A 13959-nucleotide genomic window follows, 5' to 3' on the forward strand; every position below is an offset into this window, starting at 1 on the left:
TGTGAACAGGTGGACGTAGGAGGATGAGCTGTTAGGGGCCAGCCTAGGGATATAGGAGATATGTTAAAAGACTTAGATGGCTCAGTGCATAACAGCACTTGCTACCAAGTCTGATGACCTAAGTTTTACATTTTTCCCTTTTATTATTATTTTCCGAGACAGGGTTTCTCTGTGTAGCTTTGGCTGTCCTGGACTCACTTTGTAGACCAGGCCTGCCTCTGTCTCCCTGAGTGCTGGGATTACAGGTTTGCACCTCACTCAGCTCCTGATGACCTGAATTTGACCCCCAGTACCTACATGGTGGTAGGAGAGAACTGTCTCACTCCTACACAGAGAACATTATATTTTCCCCTTCACACTTGTAACTCCAGGTCAAACACTGTCTTCTGGTCACCAAGGGCACCATATACACAGGAGGTGCAAAAATATGCATGCAGGTAAAACACCCACACACATAAAATAATTAAAAAAAAACTAAGATCTTTTACTTTCTAAGCCAACACTGGATTGATGTTGATCAGAAAAGTATTAGATGACTTGACTCTAAACCAAAAGAGGAAGAAGAAGTAGAAATCACAGGCCCTCAGGTGAGCTAAGGATGCAGACCTGGCCATCAGCCTGACTGCAAACTTACAAGGGATCCTACGTGGAATCCTAGGAGTCAGTCCCCAGTTCCTGAAATAATCATTACTGTGTGAGGTTGAGGGGATTTTCATTGAGGAGAAGAGGATTAACAGATGCTGGTAACTGGGACCAGTGGTCTGGGAGTCACTTTGGAACTAGGCAGTGGGCAGAGCTGTGCAAGCTGGAAAGAAGGAGGGCACTGGTAAAAACCTACATCAGTGAGACACAGACTAACTAATAGGCAGCTATTCCTCACCCTGCTCTAGAACGTCAGCAGCAGCACCTGCAGCCATGTTCAAAATACAGAAATCTACTAGAAGGAAGTGAATTCCCAGCTGAGGAATCACCAATTACAATGCTGGCACTGTGGCTTTATATCTTCTATTTACAGTAAATGTGAAAGAAAATACAAGAGTGTGGCCACTCTTGGTATACAAGTAAAAATGAAACTAAAATTATTTATACTTGTACTGAAAGTGACAAATGAGACCACACCAGGAAATAGATTCTCTTAGTCCATATTTAAATAGAAAATCATTGTTCTCCGTGGTATATAACTGTTCTTTGGTGTCAGTGAAGATGGGTTCTAATCTCTAAGACTCACTCCTCCATGGATACCGGTCTGAGGACATCTAAGTCCTTTATATAAAAATGGCATAGTAGGGGGGCTGGAGAGATACCTTAGAGGTTAAGAGCACTGGCTGCTCTTCCAGAGGTCCTGAGTTCAATTCCCTACAACCACATGGTGGCTCACAAACATCTGTATGGGATCTAGTGCCCTCTTCTGGCCTGCAGGTGTACATGCAGGGAGAGTACTGTATACATAATAAATAAAAAACAAACAAATCTTTAAGAAAATGGCATAGTAGATACATATAACCTATACATATTCTTTCATATTCTCATATATACTTTATATCAACATAAATATGTAGTATTGTTTAGGGAATAATGACAAGAGAAAAATTTGTATATCTTTAGTAGACATGCTGATTTTAAAATTTTGAATAGCGCTGGCTTCGTAAATCCAGACTCTTTGCCTATTGATTAAACAAACCATGGATCAAAAATACTGGAAAAGGCTTTTCTTGTCATCATTTCTTAAACGATGAAGAATGATGGTAACTCAGGAGTCTACATTATGTACATAGCTTTAAAGGCTTGTTCTCCATTATTTTTATTGGCAACAGACTGCCATTCCAAATTTAATTCATAATGAAAGGCTTTAAACCTGTAACTAGCCTACAGAAAGCTCTATTTTCTTGGCTGGCGAGAAAGATTCTTCATCCAACATTATTATTATTATTATTATTTTCTTTATAGAGAAAGAAAATAAAAAATGGTGACTTTCATCGTTTGGTTCACATTAGATCTTTAGTGTTTCTTTACACAATTTTACTTGTGTTCAGAAGACATCTCTATATGTACTACAGAAACCTGATAGATAAGAATCTATGTATTTATTACCCATGGTTTAGGAGGTCAAGGCCCTAGTAGGGAACTTACTACCATTGTTTTGATAAATGGAAATGTTGTCAAACTGTCTTCTAAATATTTACATTTATAGCCTTAGATTAGAGTTGCTCCCAACCTTGCCCAGAGGAGTCTTCCTGTGGTGGGCAGCAGCAGATAATACATAGACTTTTAACTGGTCAAATGTTGAGACTATGTGTCTGTTAAGTGCTCAGCCCTAAGTGTGACATTTTTATAAACCCCACCAAGGATCAGGAAACTTGTGGACAAGAGGCAGAAAGAACATAAGAGTCAGAAGTGAGGAAGAGTGCCAGGAAGTGCCGTCTTCCAGAACTGACTTGGCTGTTGCACTCATGATCTCACTGCAGCTGTGGTTACCTGCACAAGATTAGTCAACTTCCTAGCAGGCAGCAGGAATCAGACTCAGAGCAGTGGGAGGAGCATGTGGTGAGGAGTCTTGTGCTAGATACATTGTATACATGTATGAAATTGTCAAGGAATAAATGAAAGATAGTCTTTTTAAAAAATTGCTCCAATGAGTCAGTAAGGGCCTAAGACCAAAAACTAAAAAAGCCAAAGCTAAGCTTTAAAAAAAGGATCTGACGGGGCTAGAGAGATGGCTCAGCAGTTAAGAGCACTCTCTGGTCTACCAGAGGTCCTGAGTTCAATTCTCAGCAGCCACATGGTGGCTCACAGCCATCTCTACTGGGATCTGATGCCCTCTTATGGTGTGCAGGTGATCTCCAGATAGAGTATTCATATATGTAAAATAAATAAATAAATCTTAAAAAAAAAAAAAAAAAAAAAAGCTGGGTATGGTGGTGCATGCCTTTAATCCCAGCAGAGGCAGGCGGATCTCTGTAAATTGGAGGCTAGCCAGGATTACAAGAGAAATCCGGTCTCAAAAAACCAATCCAAACCAAACCAAACCAAACCAACCAGCAAACAAACAAAAAAGCATCTGACAAACGCCCAAACAACTTTAATAAAATTCTTCTCAACAGTGAAAAGATAATTTACAACTGTAAAAATCTTCAAGATAGGACAAAGAAGACAAACATTTCAAAGAAGTCAAATAATCTGCACTTCGCTGGGGAAGAGCTGATACAACTAGAGTTAGATAGCTTGCTTATAAATGGACAGAGCACTGGCAACTGTCATATCCAGCACTCCAGCAGGATTCAGGAGACATTTGAAAGTATGAACAAATGTTAGTTTTCAGATAAGTGTTTGCCAGGTCTGCTAGAATCCAAGATGCACCATGTCAAAGTGTAGGCCTCTCTGAAAGTTCAAATCAGCGACTGTCAGAACAACTGGCTGTACTGTTTACTGGTGAAGCAGTAAACAAGAGCGAAGGGAGCCAATAAAGTGTCATGTGTGTCGTAGCAATTCCCAGAGAGACTAAAACCTGGCAACTGCATAATGGACAGAATCACATAAAAGAATTACTTACAGTATTACTTGGGTGTCTGTGATATGGCTCAGTGGGTAAAGACACTTGCTAAAAAGGCTGGTGAGCCAAGTTCCTTTTCTAGAAAAACACCTGAAAGTTGTTCTCTAGCCTCCACATGCACACTGTGGCACATGTGTGCCCAACAAAATACGTAAGTTAATTTTAAAAAGTTGATGGATGCAGTGGCCCACACCTCTAATCCCAGCACTCGGGGTGGCAGAGGCAGAGGCAGGTCAATCTCTGAGTTCAAGGCCAGCCTAGTCTAAAGACTGAGTTTCAGGACAGCCAGAGTTACACAGAGAAACCCTGTCCCAAAACACTTAAAAGAGAGAGAGAGAGAGAGAGAGAGAGAGAGAGAGAGAGAGAGAGAGAGAGAGAGAGAGAGAGAGAGAGAGAGAGAGAAGGGTGATTGGCATTTCCTCCCATTGCATGGAAATACTTAGAAATAGTCAAATACCCCCTTTTGGTGAGAACTTGGAGATTAGGGAAATAAGGTGGCATTGAAGGGTTAAACAGTTAAAATACAAAACAGTAGAAAACTAGGAAAATGTTCAACTATAGAGTGGCGATCCCACCCCCATCCTGTGCCAGTCACCTGGATATGGTCTCAGGAGAGACCAGGATTAAAACTGCATATATAGAAAGGTAATGTGTAATGAAGTTTTGGTTCTTCGTAAACTCAGTTATGTTATGTAAATATGTTTTTGTTTTAGTCCCAAGTGTGGGATTTCAGTTTGGACTTCAGTTTGTCCGCAGTTGATCATTGTCTCACATAGGGTGTGGTCTTTGCCCGATGGTAACGGCCTGTCTCATGTGGTATGGAGAAGAGCGTAGTGTAGAACTCTAAGGAAGATAAACAGGAGAGCCCTGAGAGAGAAATGTTTCAAGATAGCAGCTTGGAGGAGACTGCTTGCTGTGTCTGTTGTTGATGAGATTGATACTGCCTTAAAAGATCCCATTAACCCTAAGCAGCCAGGAGAAGTAAAGAGGTCTGTGCTTCCTCTCCCCATTAATACTCTTCCTCATACCCAGGGTTAAGGGGTTGGTGGAAGGGAGGTAAAGACTTCAATACCCCAAATAAAATAGCATCGAAAACAAGTGTCAACAGTGATGCTCATTTTTTAACAATGAAAAGAAACATCAGTGGGACCAGGAATAGGCTCTAGTCAATCGAGCAGGATACAGAGAGTGACAGCTTTAGGGTCTGACAGTTAGCTACTCTCAGGCATTTCTTAGGCATGCACTAAGAGACCTCAATACATCATGGCTTTGTATTTAGGTACAGTCTTCTCAAGAAGATCCTTATTCTCTGAAGAAGCCAATTTATCTTCACATCCCATAACATTCATTCAGACTTGTGGGAAGTGAAGTGTAAACATAGTACAACTCATTGAAGCCTTTTCACCACGAGTGCATATATTTTTAACAACTCTGTAAGGCCACTTAGCTTATATATCCCTAACTCATTAATTTTAACCCTAAACTCCTAATCTGTAGTTCTGCTCCATACTCTGGAACCTGACTGCTGCTACAATAATGAAATAAAAACAAACAACTTACAGGATCTTAAAATGAGACTTGCTACGTAATCTTAGAGGATGTAAAAAAATATATCAGCAATTACAAATGTTTTTGCTCAGTTATTTAGTAGAACTCAAAGGAAATATGACTAACCACTGATACTTGGGGCTAATCTGTTCTGAGAGTCAATTAATGCCTTGATTTGACCCCCAGTGAAACAAAATTTTACTGGTAATATTAAGTCCTCTTGTTGGAAACTATCAAAAGTTGTTTTAGATACAGCTGGACATGATGGTGCACACTTAATCCCAGCATCAGAGATGTTCAGACACGGGGACTGTTGTGAATTCAAGGGCAGCCTGAATTACAAAATGAGTACTGGGCCAGCCAGAGCTATATAACAAGACCTTGTCTCAACAAAATGAAAGCAAACTGAATCCCAAAAGTTGCAAACACAGAGAAAGTGTTTAGTATTCTAAGGAGTCAAGTGCGAGTATGAATTATTCACCACAGCGACTTTATAATGTTTTTAAACTGTTGAGACCTGTGACATCTTCTAACTTAGGCCAATCATCGAGAATTCTGTGAATTTTTTAGATATAGCCATAGACCTATCGAATGTCTAATTATGAAAATCTTCTGTATTTAATATGTAGCATGAAACATAAGGTACTATGGTGGCAGACATTTTTCAGAGGGCAGTGGGAACTGGGCCCCACTCTACTTGGCTCTGCCTGCCCCTAGTGCTCTTGGGCACCACTAATACCTGTTGTTTGAGCTGCTGCACCAGGCGGTCCTTTTCCCGTTTCAGGGCAGCCACTTCTTCTTGGGTCTTCTTCTTAGAGGACGAAAGCTCTAGAAGAGCTATGTTAGCATCCTTTTCACTAATAGCAGCCAGAAGAGCTTCTTGCCTGCAAAGGAAAAAAAAAAAAAAAAAAAAAAAAATCACTGATCCAAATCTGAAACATTTTTTTTTTTTTGTGGTTCTACAAAGAAAAGTCTAAAGAACAAAGGAAATAATTAACTTTTCTATCATTTCATGGATTTTCACATGTGTAGTTTAGTTCAACACTGCTCACTTGACAAAAAGCATGAAGGAACCCAGGACTGAATAGAACCTAAAGCTGGCAACTGTAAAACACAGCATAGGACAACTTAACTCTATTGGGATCAAGGTGGAGAGTGCATGAACACTCTCTCCCTCAGTCCCCCTCTCCCTCCCCCCTTTGTATGTAGGGGTATGTGTGGCCTGATTTCTTTGATGGAATCTGGCTTCATAGTGTGACCAATGATTTAAAGGGATGGTCCCATGGTCTCACACACATTACTCATCCGCAGGATGGATTAAAGAGTTCCAACTAAAGAAAAACTCACTAATATTGTATACTTTTCAAATTTAGCTACAACTCTCCGTAGGAACTCCTTTTTATATTTTTAATTAAAAAGTAAAGTAATGCCAGGAATGGTGACACATGCATTTAATAATCCCAGTACTTGAGGCACAAAGACAAGCCAATCTCTGTGAATTTGAGGCCAACTTGCTCTACACAGTGAGACCCAAGCAAGCAAGGGCTACATATTACGACCACCTCAAAAATAAGATAAATGTGAGCATATGCATATATGAAACTTGTGGAAGTCTGCCCTCTCTTTTCATCATGTAGAGTCTTGGGTATGAAAAAATTTGTTGTCTTAGAGGTAATTTGCCCACCACGGGCCAATATTCCATAAATCTCTTCTAGCTTTTGTGACTTTTATGCAAATCTTAACCCCTACCTCTTTCCTTCATGGCAATTCTTTTAAAACTAGCCAGCAGAAAGACTGTGAGGCTGGATCACAGCCAATGGAGAAAAGAAACAGTTAGTATGTGTGTTAGAATAAAAATGAAGGGAACTTCCTGTCCTGGTGGCTTGCTAGCCTGGTTTGAGTCTTGCTGCACTCTTTTTACAAAAAGAATGGCCTTGCCAAGATACTTTTGCTTTGTTACTATGTTCCTTTGCGGAGTAGGGAGATTATTTCTTCTTTGTTTCCAACATAGTAACTGAACTCAGATTGTCAGCCTTGGGTGCAAATGCCTTCACCTACTGAACCATGTTGCTAGACCTGATTTGAAAATTTTAAGAAACTGGACTAGGAAACACAGCCATTTGTTCCCGGGGCATGCTAAAATTAGAAAGTCTTTGATCTCATTATTGCAAATAAATTTAGGGATGTGACTTTATTGGCAATGATCTTTACATATGCTTTAAAACAATAATTTAAATGTCACAGATTACCAGTGGTTTTGTTATAGGCACATATTTGGGCTCAGTGGGTATGCACTGGGATTTCTTATAATGAGGAACTGGATCAGGGACACAAGGATAATGGTAGAAGCAGCTACAATTTATCAAGAAAGAAAACATTTCCAAAAAAGAAGGTGGGCCAGAGGTGGTGAAAAGGGCAGGGGCTCAATGGGGAGCTGTGCAAAGGACTGAAATCTTGCCTAGGGTTTTAGGATCATTTGCAATAGAACACACTCGTTCTCTGCATGCTATTACATGTCACTTTTCTTGATGAGAGTTTTCAGTTTCTCTATGTTTTAATACTCTAGTATTTGCTACAGTCTGGCTAACTATTCTGCAGTTCATGTCCAGATGGCAAAGATCAAGGAGGTACACACAAGAAACTTACAAATAACCTGAGTGAGCTGGGTGAGGGAACTGTCCTTGCATGCCAGCTTATTCTTCACCAGGCCATCTCTCACGTAAAGAGACAAACGATAGAAAGTAGCTGTAGGTTTTGACCCAGGAAATGTTGAATCTGAGAATGCACTGCTGCTGAAACTTTGTTTCTGACTTTTGTTAGGATAATTGGGCTTCAATTGCAGTCATATGGAAAAGATAGTGAAGCCACAACTGGAAGACCATCATTTAAATATTCTAAGATTTTATTTTGGATGACTAGATCTACTAAACTCTGAACAAGTAATACTAACAAATGTGGGCAGATCAGTTTACAACATGAAAATAAAAATTTGCTTAACTAGTTTTTGCTGTTGGAAGAGAGGACCCTCATGGATCCTAGTATCACTTTCTACTGTCTCGACACCGTGGCACTTGGGGAAATGGCAGGTAGCTCGCACATCCAGGCTCACGTCAGCACCAACGGGGACGAGACAGTCTAAATACATCTACTGATCATTTGAAACACGTATTTCAAGTGGTGAAATGACCTTAAAGCTGACAGAGTTCAAGCAGGTTTAACTGTGTGCTGTACAGCTTCCTGCTGATTGTCAGCATCGCTTTCCTTTCAGGAATGAGAAGTGTGCATTCTCAGTGAGAGTGCTGCATTTCTGTGTACCAACTGTCAGAATCACGCACTGGGTTTTAGGCCAAGAGCAAATGATGAGTTAATATAAGCAAAATATGGCACCATATGGCATCTTTATTAGCTACAAAATATGAAGATAATGGAGATTTGAGTTTTGAACTTAGGAAAAATGCACAAGAGCTAACAAACGTGGGCAACCCAAGCTTTATGGTGGAAGGAGAAAACTAACTATGGTAGAAGGAGAGACATGTCTAGTCTATTGCTCCTTGCTTATATTATAATTTTAATAAGTTTGCAATGGATACTATTAATGCCCAAATAAAACACGAATTAGACTCTGGATCCTCACTTGCTTTCCACTAGAATCTACACGATATGCTGCTCTGGCCACACCTAAGCTGTGTCTCTCCCCGTCCTGATAGGTGATTGTTCACAAAGGCCCTATGCTACCAAATTCTAAGCGATTAGGTTACCCAACAGGTACCCACCTAATATAATGGGTGAACACTAACTAAATGGATCTCTTCTCATTTCTCCCACATCCTCAAGGCCACACATTCTTTCCTCAGAATGCAAGAAACAGTCCCTCCCACTGCCACCAGGAAATCAGAGACTACCTGACTTGCGAACATCTACTACGGACCCATCAACCCCTGGCATAGAATCTCCCCCTTTTCTGGAACCTGTAAGAAGGCAACCTCACTTTGTCAGGACCCTTGTCACGCCTGTCTCTTCTTGGCATTAATAACTCTTCTAATAAACCAAGATCTTATTCAAATGGACAATTGGCCTCAGTGTCTCCTTGAGCCCAAACCTGAGACTTTCCACTCGGAATTGCCAAGCACAGCAACGCACCCCTATTGTTTTGCTATAGACTACCTCTGCTGTATGGATCCCCAAGTTTTTCAGGACCTTAGTAATGGTTAAAACTAGTTGGGATCAGTGAGTCTTTACTTGGGTTCTTTGCAAAAGTCTGATGGGGCAAAACTGAACGCTCAAGCCCGGCATGGACGGTCCACTTGTAGGACTACCATAAATTCGAGACTTGTCTATGTAGCAAGACTCTGTCTTGAGGAAAAAAGCAGACAACAAACATACCGTCAAACCTCACTTTTGGAGAACATTAAAGTCATCACTTTTAACTATGCAGCACACGAAGCCATGAAGTCTGGCTATCCACAGACAAGACTGCTCACAGGTTCACTGTCTTCACCTCCAGTCCTTTTCCCTGTGTCTCTGGTCATCTTGTTAATACCCTACAGCTATCCATCCCTTACCTATCCTGGGGAGCCAGGTGAAACGCCCTGGCTTCTCATATTTGATGCTGAAGAAAGCCTCTTTTGCAAGCTTGCCCTTTCTAATAAACATACTAGGTGTGGCGCAAACTGGAACTCTTTGGGTGAGCCATCTTAAAAACACTGTGGAGTCCTCCCTCTTCTCTCCCCCGAGACTGACCTCGGGGCCTTGAGTTCCACCGCTGCACTACATCCTTCGAAATGCTCAAGACAAGGCAAGGATGTATAAGCAACACCAACAGCTTCAAGTTTGGTGGACTTAGCCTTGCTATTCTAATACATCTGACAGGAAGCACAGCATGGTAAGCTGCAGCTTGGTGCTTGTTAGAACCTTTGTTTAAAATGTGCTTTCAGAGGCAACAAAATTCAGAATGAAACAAAAGCTGTGAAAGAACTGCAGTTTAGTTGCTGCCTACCAGTCCTCTTTGTAAAAAGATACTTTTTTGATAAAGGTAGTATTTCTCTGATGGAAACCGAGGCACAGAAGAAAAATGTCAGAAACGATTCTTTCTAGAAGCCAGTCCTAACACCAACACGAATATTTTGGGGGAACTGCACACAAACAGAAGTTGACCACCAAGAGTGTTCCTAACTAAGACTCCTGGCAAACAGTCCCATTAGGACAAGCAGTCTAGCTGACTGCCTGGAGAGCACCAAGGGAGCAACCGGGAAGACTCAAGGGAGAACCCCCCCAGGATCACAGGACAAAATGTCAGTGCACTTCCTGCCAAATCACTCTCCTTGTTCTGAGTCTATTTCTCTGTTAACAAACACCCCCACCATGTCAACTGAGGATACAAACATTTCAGTGGTTAGCAATCCCTATTTCCTGAGTAAGTTGCAGCAGAAAGGCAAGCCATTAAAGTGGCTAGTCACTCTGTCCCTGGTGCTGTAAACTACACCAGCTGAACTTACTCTTTGACCTGCAAAGCCTAATGGAATCAAGATGTGCACCACTGTGGCATTTGAGCTCCAGGAAACAGTAAGACCTCCCCTCGGTTCCTGTCTCTCTTTTGGGCAAATTTCAGAAACTAGAGACAAATATCAAAGGCACAGAGAGCTGAACACCCTTTGATGATTTCTGAATCTTTAACACAGTGGCCTTCCAGTACCAGTGTGTAAGAAACTGCAACCAGGACTGATTGACTTGGAGTGAGCGCTAAGTATGAGTGTGCTCCACAGAAGAGCCTTGAAAAGTACAAGGAGTGTGAATTAAAGAACATAACCACCAATGTTTACCATTCCTGCCTCCTCCAAGCATGAGTCTCAAGCTGGCTAGCTGCAGAATTGAATACACTATGCTCTACAACCCTGAAAACTTTAGGGAAAGGCCACATGAAAGAATGAGGCCAGTGGCTTTAGCATGCTAATGACATGGGTAAAGAGGCATAGTTTAATTGATTACAATCTAGATTAAACTGAAAATCCATTTTCTTATTAATAGATTACATATACTTTTATTCTGTTGCTTTTTTTTCCTTTTTTTTTTTTTTTTTTAAACTAACTAGCTATCCAGAAAATATAGGCAATTGCTGGGGTATCTCTTTTACTCTCTATCTCATGCACTGAAGATGTCCACTCAATTACAATTTTCTCCTTTCTCTGCAGGTCTCAGAGTATGGAAGATGCATTAACCTGATTAACCTTTGTGAAAGACACAGTCATCCTAGGGGTTGAGGGGAGAGGGAAGGGGGGGGGGGCAATGATGATGAGGCTGCTGCTGACAAGCTGCTGTGGGTAACCTGATCTCTCAGAATTTGACTCCTGTGTTCTGTTCTTTTATTTAAATATTAGGGAATATCCTGGATGCAAAATGTCAGCACCAAGTCAGTATTTCCCTCACCATCACGGCAACAGAGGCACCCACTCCTTGGTACCCAGATTGATGGTACTTACAAAATCCAATTTCACATTGACTCCTATGGCCAACCTTGAGCGTTGTTCTTCTTTTCCCTGCCTTTTTTTTTTTTTTTTCCCTCCCTGAGACAGGGTTTTTCTGTGTAGCCCTGGCTGTCCAGTACCCACTTTGTAGACCAGGCTGGCCTTAAACTCACAGCAATCTGCCTGCCTCTGCCTCCTCAGTACTGAGATTAAAGGGATTAAAGGTGTGTGCTACCAGGCCAGGCTTGCTCTTCTAATAGTCTTTATGGAACCCATGGCTTTATATGTGGATTGTAATTTCTGTATTTGGGGCCGCTTTTATTCTTAAAGCTCTATCACCAACTTTCCCATCATTCTATACTGTCGTGATTCATTTTCTCATTCTCTCCTGTCTCTCTGTCTCTGTCCCCCTCCCCCTCTTCATTTATTATTATTATTATGTACACAATGTTCTGTCTGCATGTACACCTGCACGGCAGAAAAGGGCATCAGATCTCATTATAGATGGTTGTGAGCCACCATGTGGTTCCTGGGAATTGAACTCAGGACCTTTGGAAGAGCAGGAGGCACTCTGGTCCACTGAGCCATCTCTCCAGCTCTGTCCTGATTCTCTAAGGTCAATGTTCTTAGGTCTCTCACATACCTGGTATACACTCAGGACCACCTCTGGATCTTCAGCCTGTGTATGTTTTAAAGTCTCTCAGTGCCCCTCTCATCAGTTCTTACCTACTGTCACTAATGTTCTTGTAACTCTCTCCACCTGCATTGTGCCAAGTTAGTCTCTGTGAAAATCTAGCTCCTTCTACTGAGTGCTACTTTTTTCCTTGTTCCTATCTCCTTTTTTGGTTTTCCAAGACAGGGTTTCTCTGTGTAGTCTTGGCTGTCCTGGAATCGCTTTATAGACCAGGCTGGTCTCGAACTCACAGTGATCCACCTGCCTCTGTCTCCCGAGTGCTGGGATTATAGGCGTGCGCCACCACACCCGGCCCCTTTTGAACTCTTATATCACCTGGATGATGAAGAAAGCTGTTCCATAAATAACCTTCAATTCTTTCATACAAGTAAGGTCAGCTACCCCTAGTATGTACATCATGGCTACTGACTGCTACTTTCTTCCTTGTCCCTATCTCTTTTTGAACTCTTGTATCACCTGGATGATGAAGAAAGCTGTTTCATAAATAACCTTCAATTATTTGATACATGTAAGGTCAGCTACCCCTAGTATGTACATCATGTCTTATCTTTTTTCCCTCCTGAGACAGGGTCTTGGACTCTCTTTGTAGACCAGGCTGGCCTCAAACTCACAGAGATCTGCCTGCCTCTGCCTTCTGAATGCTGGGATTAAAAACGTGTGCCACCATGCCTGGCTATATTATGGCCTATCTTAAAGGTTTCTTTTCATCTAGCAATTAGTTTTTCAGTATGTTCACACATAAACTTTAAATGGTGATAAACTACATCTTTTAAAAGTTTTATTATTAATTATGTGTCTTTATGTGGGCATGTGCACACGAGTGCAGGTACCTGAAAAAGCCAGAAGAGAATGAGAATGCTGAATCCCTTGCAGCTAGAGTTATGAGCAGTTGTGATGTGGGTGCTGGGAACCAACTCCAGCCCTCTGCAGGAGCAGTATGCATTCTTAACCACTGAACCATCTCTCCAGTTCCACTTACAAGCATCTTAACTGTTGTCAGATGTTTAGTGGTACTAAATGCATCCAGATGACTATACAACCAATCTCTGCCAAGGCTCTTAATCTAGAAAACCTGAATCTATACCCACTGAGTAAAAAGTCATTTTCCCTGCCCCAGCTCCCAATAACTACCACTCTATTTTCTGTCTCAGTGAATTTGGCTACTCTAGGTATTTTATTAAAAGTGGAATCATTTAGCAATTATCTTTTGCAACTTACTTATTTAACTCTGTAGAATGTTTTCAAGATTTATCCACATTGTAGCATGCATCAGCATCTTGTTTTTCAACACTGAATAATACTCCATTATGTGCACAGAGCCCTCCCTGTGTAACCCATCTTTCCCTCACAGATACAAGAGTTATTTATGCCTTTTATTATTGTTAACGGGATGCCACACTTAATTTCAAAGTATTTTCATTCTAGAATCTCAGCTCATGATTCAGAAAGCCAAGAGCTTTTAAAGATTAATTTTTGGCTCTGCATACAGCTAAACTAACGTTTCTTAAGGTGTAATGCTATAGTTATGCAATCTACTCTACAAACTATGGGTTATGTGCCAGTCTTCATTATTCCCCCAAGTTTTTGCTTAAATAAGTGAAATACAGGTCCACAGAGGCAGAATCTTTGCTTTGCTCACTCACGTACTCCAAATGCCAAGATACCTAGAGCATCAGGCTTTATTCCAGCAACATTCCTACTAGCTG

General features: G+C 41.2%; 1 protein-coding gene across 10 annotated transcripts in view; it reads right to left on the reverse strand.

Moving 5' to 3' along the window:
* Erc1 (ELKS/RAB6-interacting/CAST family member 1) overlaps positions 1–13959 on the reverse strand; it is a 259649-nt gene that overhangs the window by 48776 nt on the left and 196914 nt on the right. For all 10 annotated transcript variants that reach the window (XM_051155233.1, XM_051155234.1, XM_051155230.1 and 7 more), the window contains one exon: positions 5838–5982. In XM_051155233.1, coding sequence (XP_051011190.1) covers positions 5838–5982 — 145 coding nt within the window. The remainder of the gene's footprint in view (positions 1–5837; positions 5983–13959) is intronic.

Source organism: Acomys russatus, chromosome 13 (genome assembly GCF_903995435.1).
Source record: "Acomys russatus chromosome 13, mAcoRus1.1, whole genome shotgun sequence".
NCBI classification, from domain to species: domain Eukaryota; kingdom Metazoa; phylum Chordata; class Mammalia; order Rodentia; family Muridae; genus Acomys; species Acomys russatus.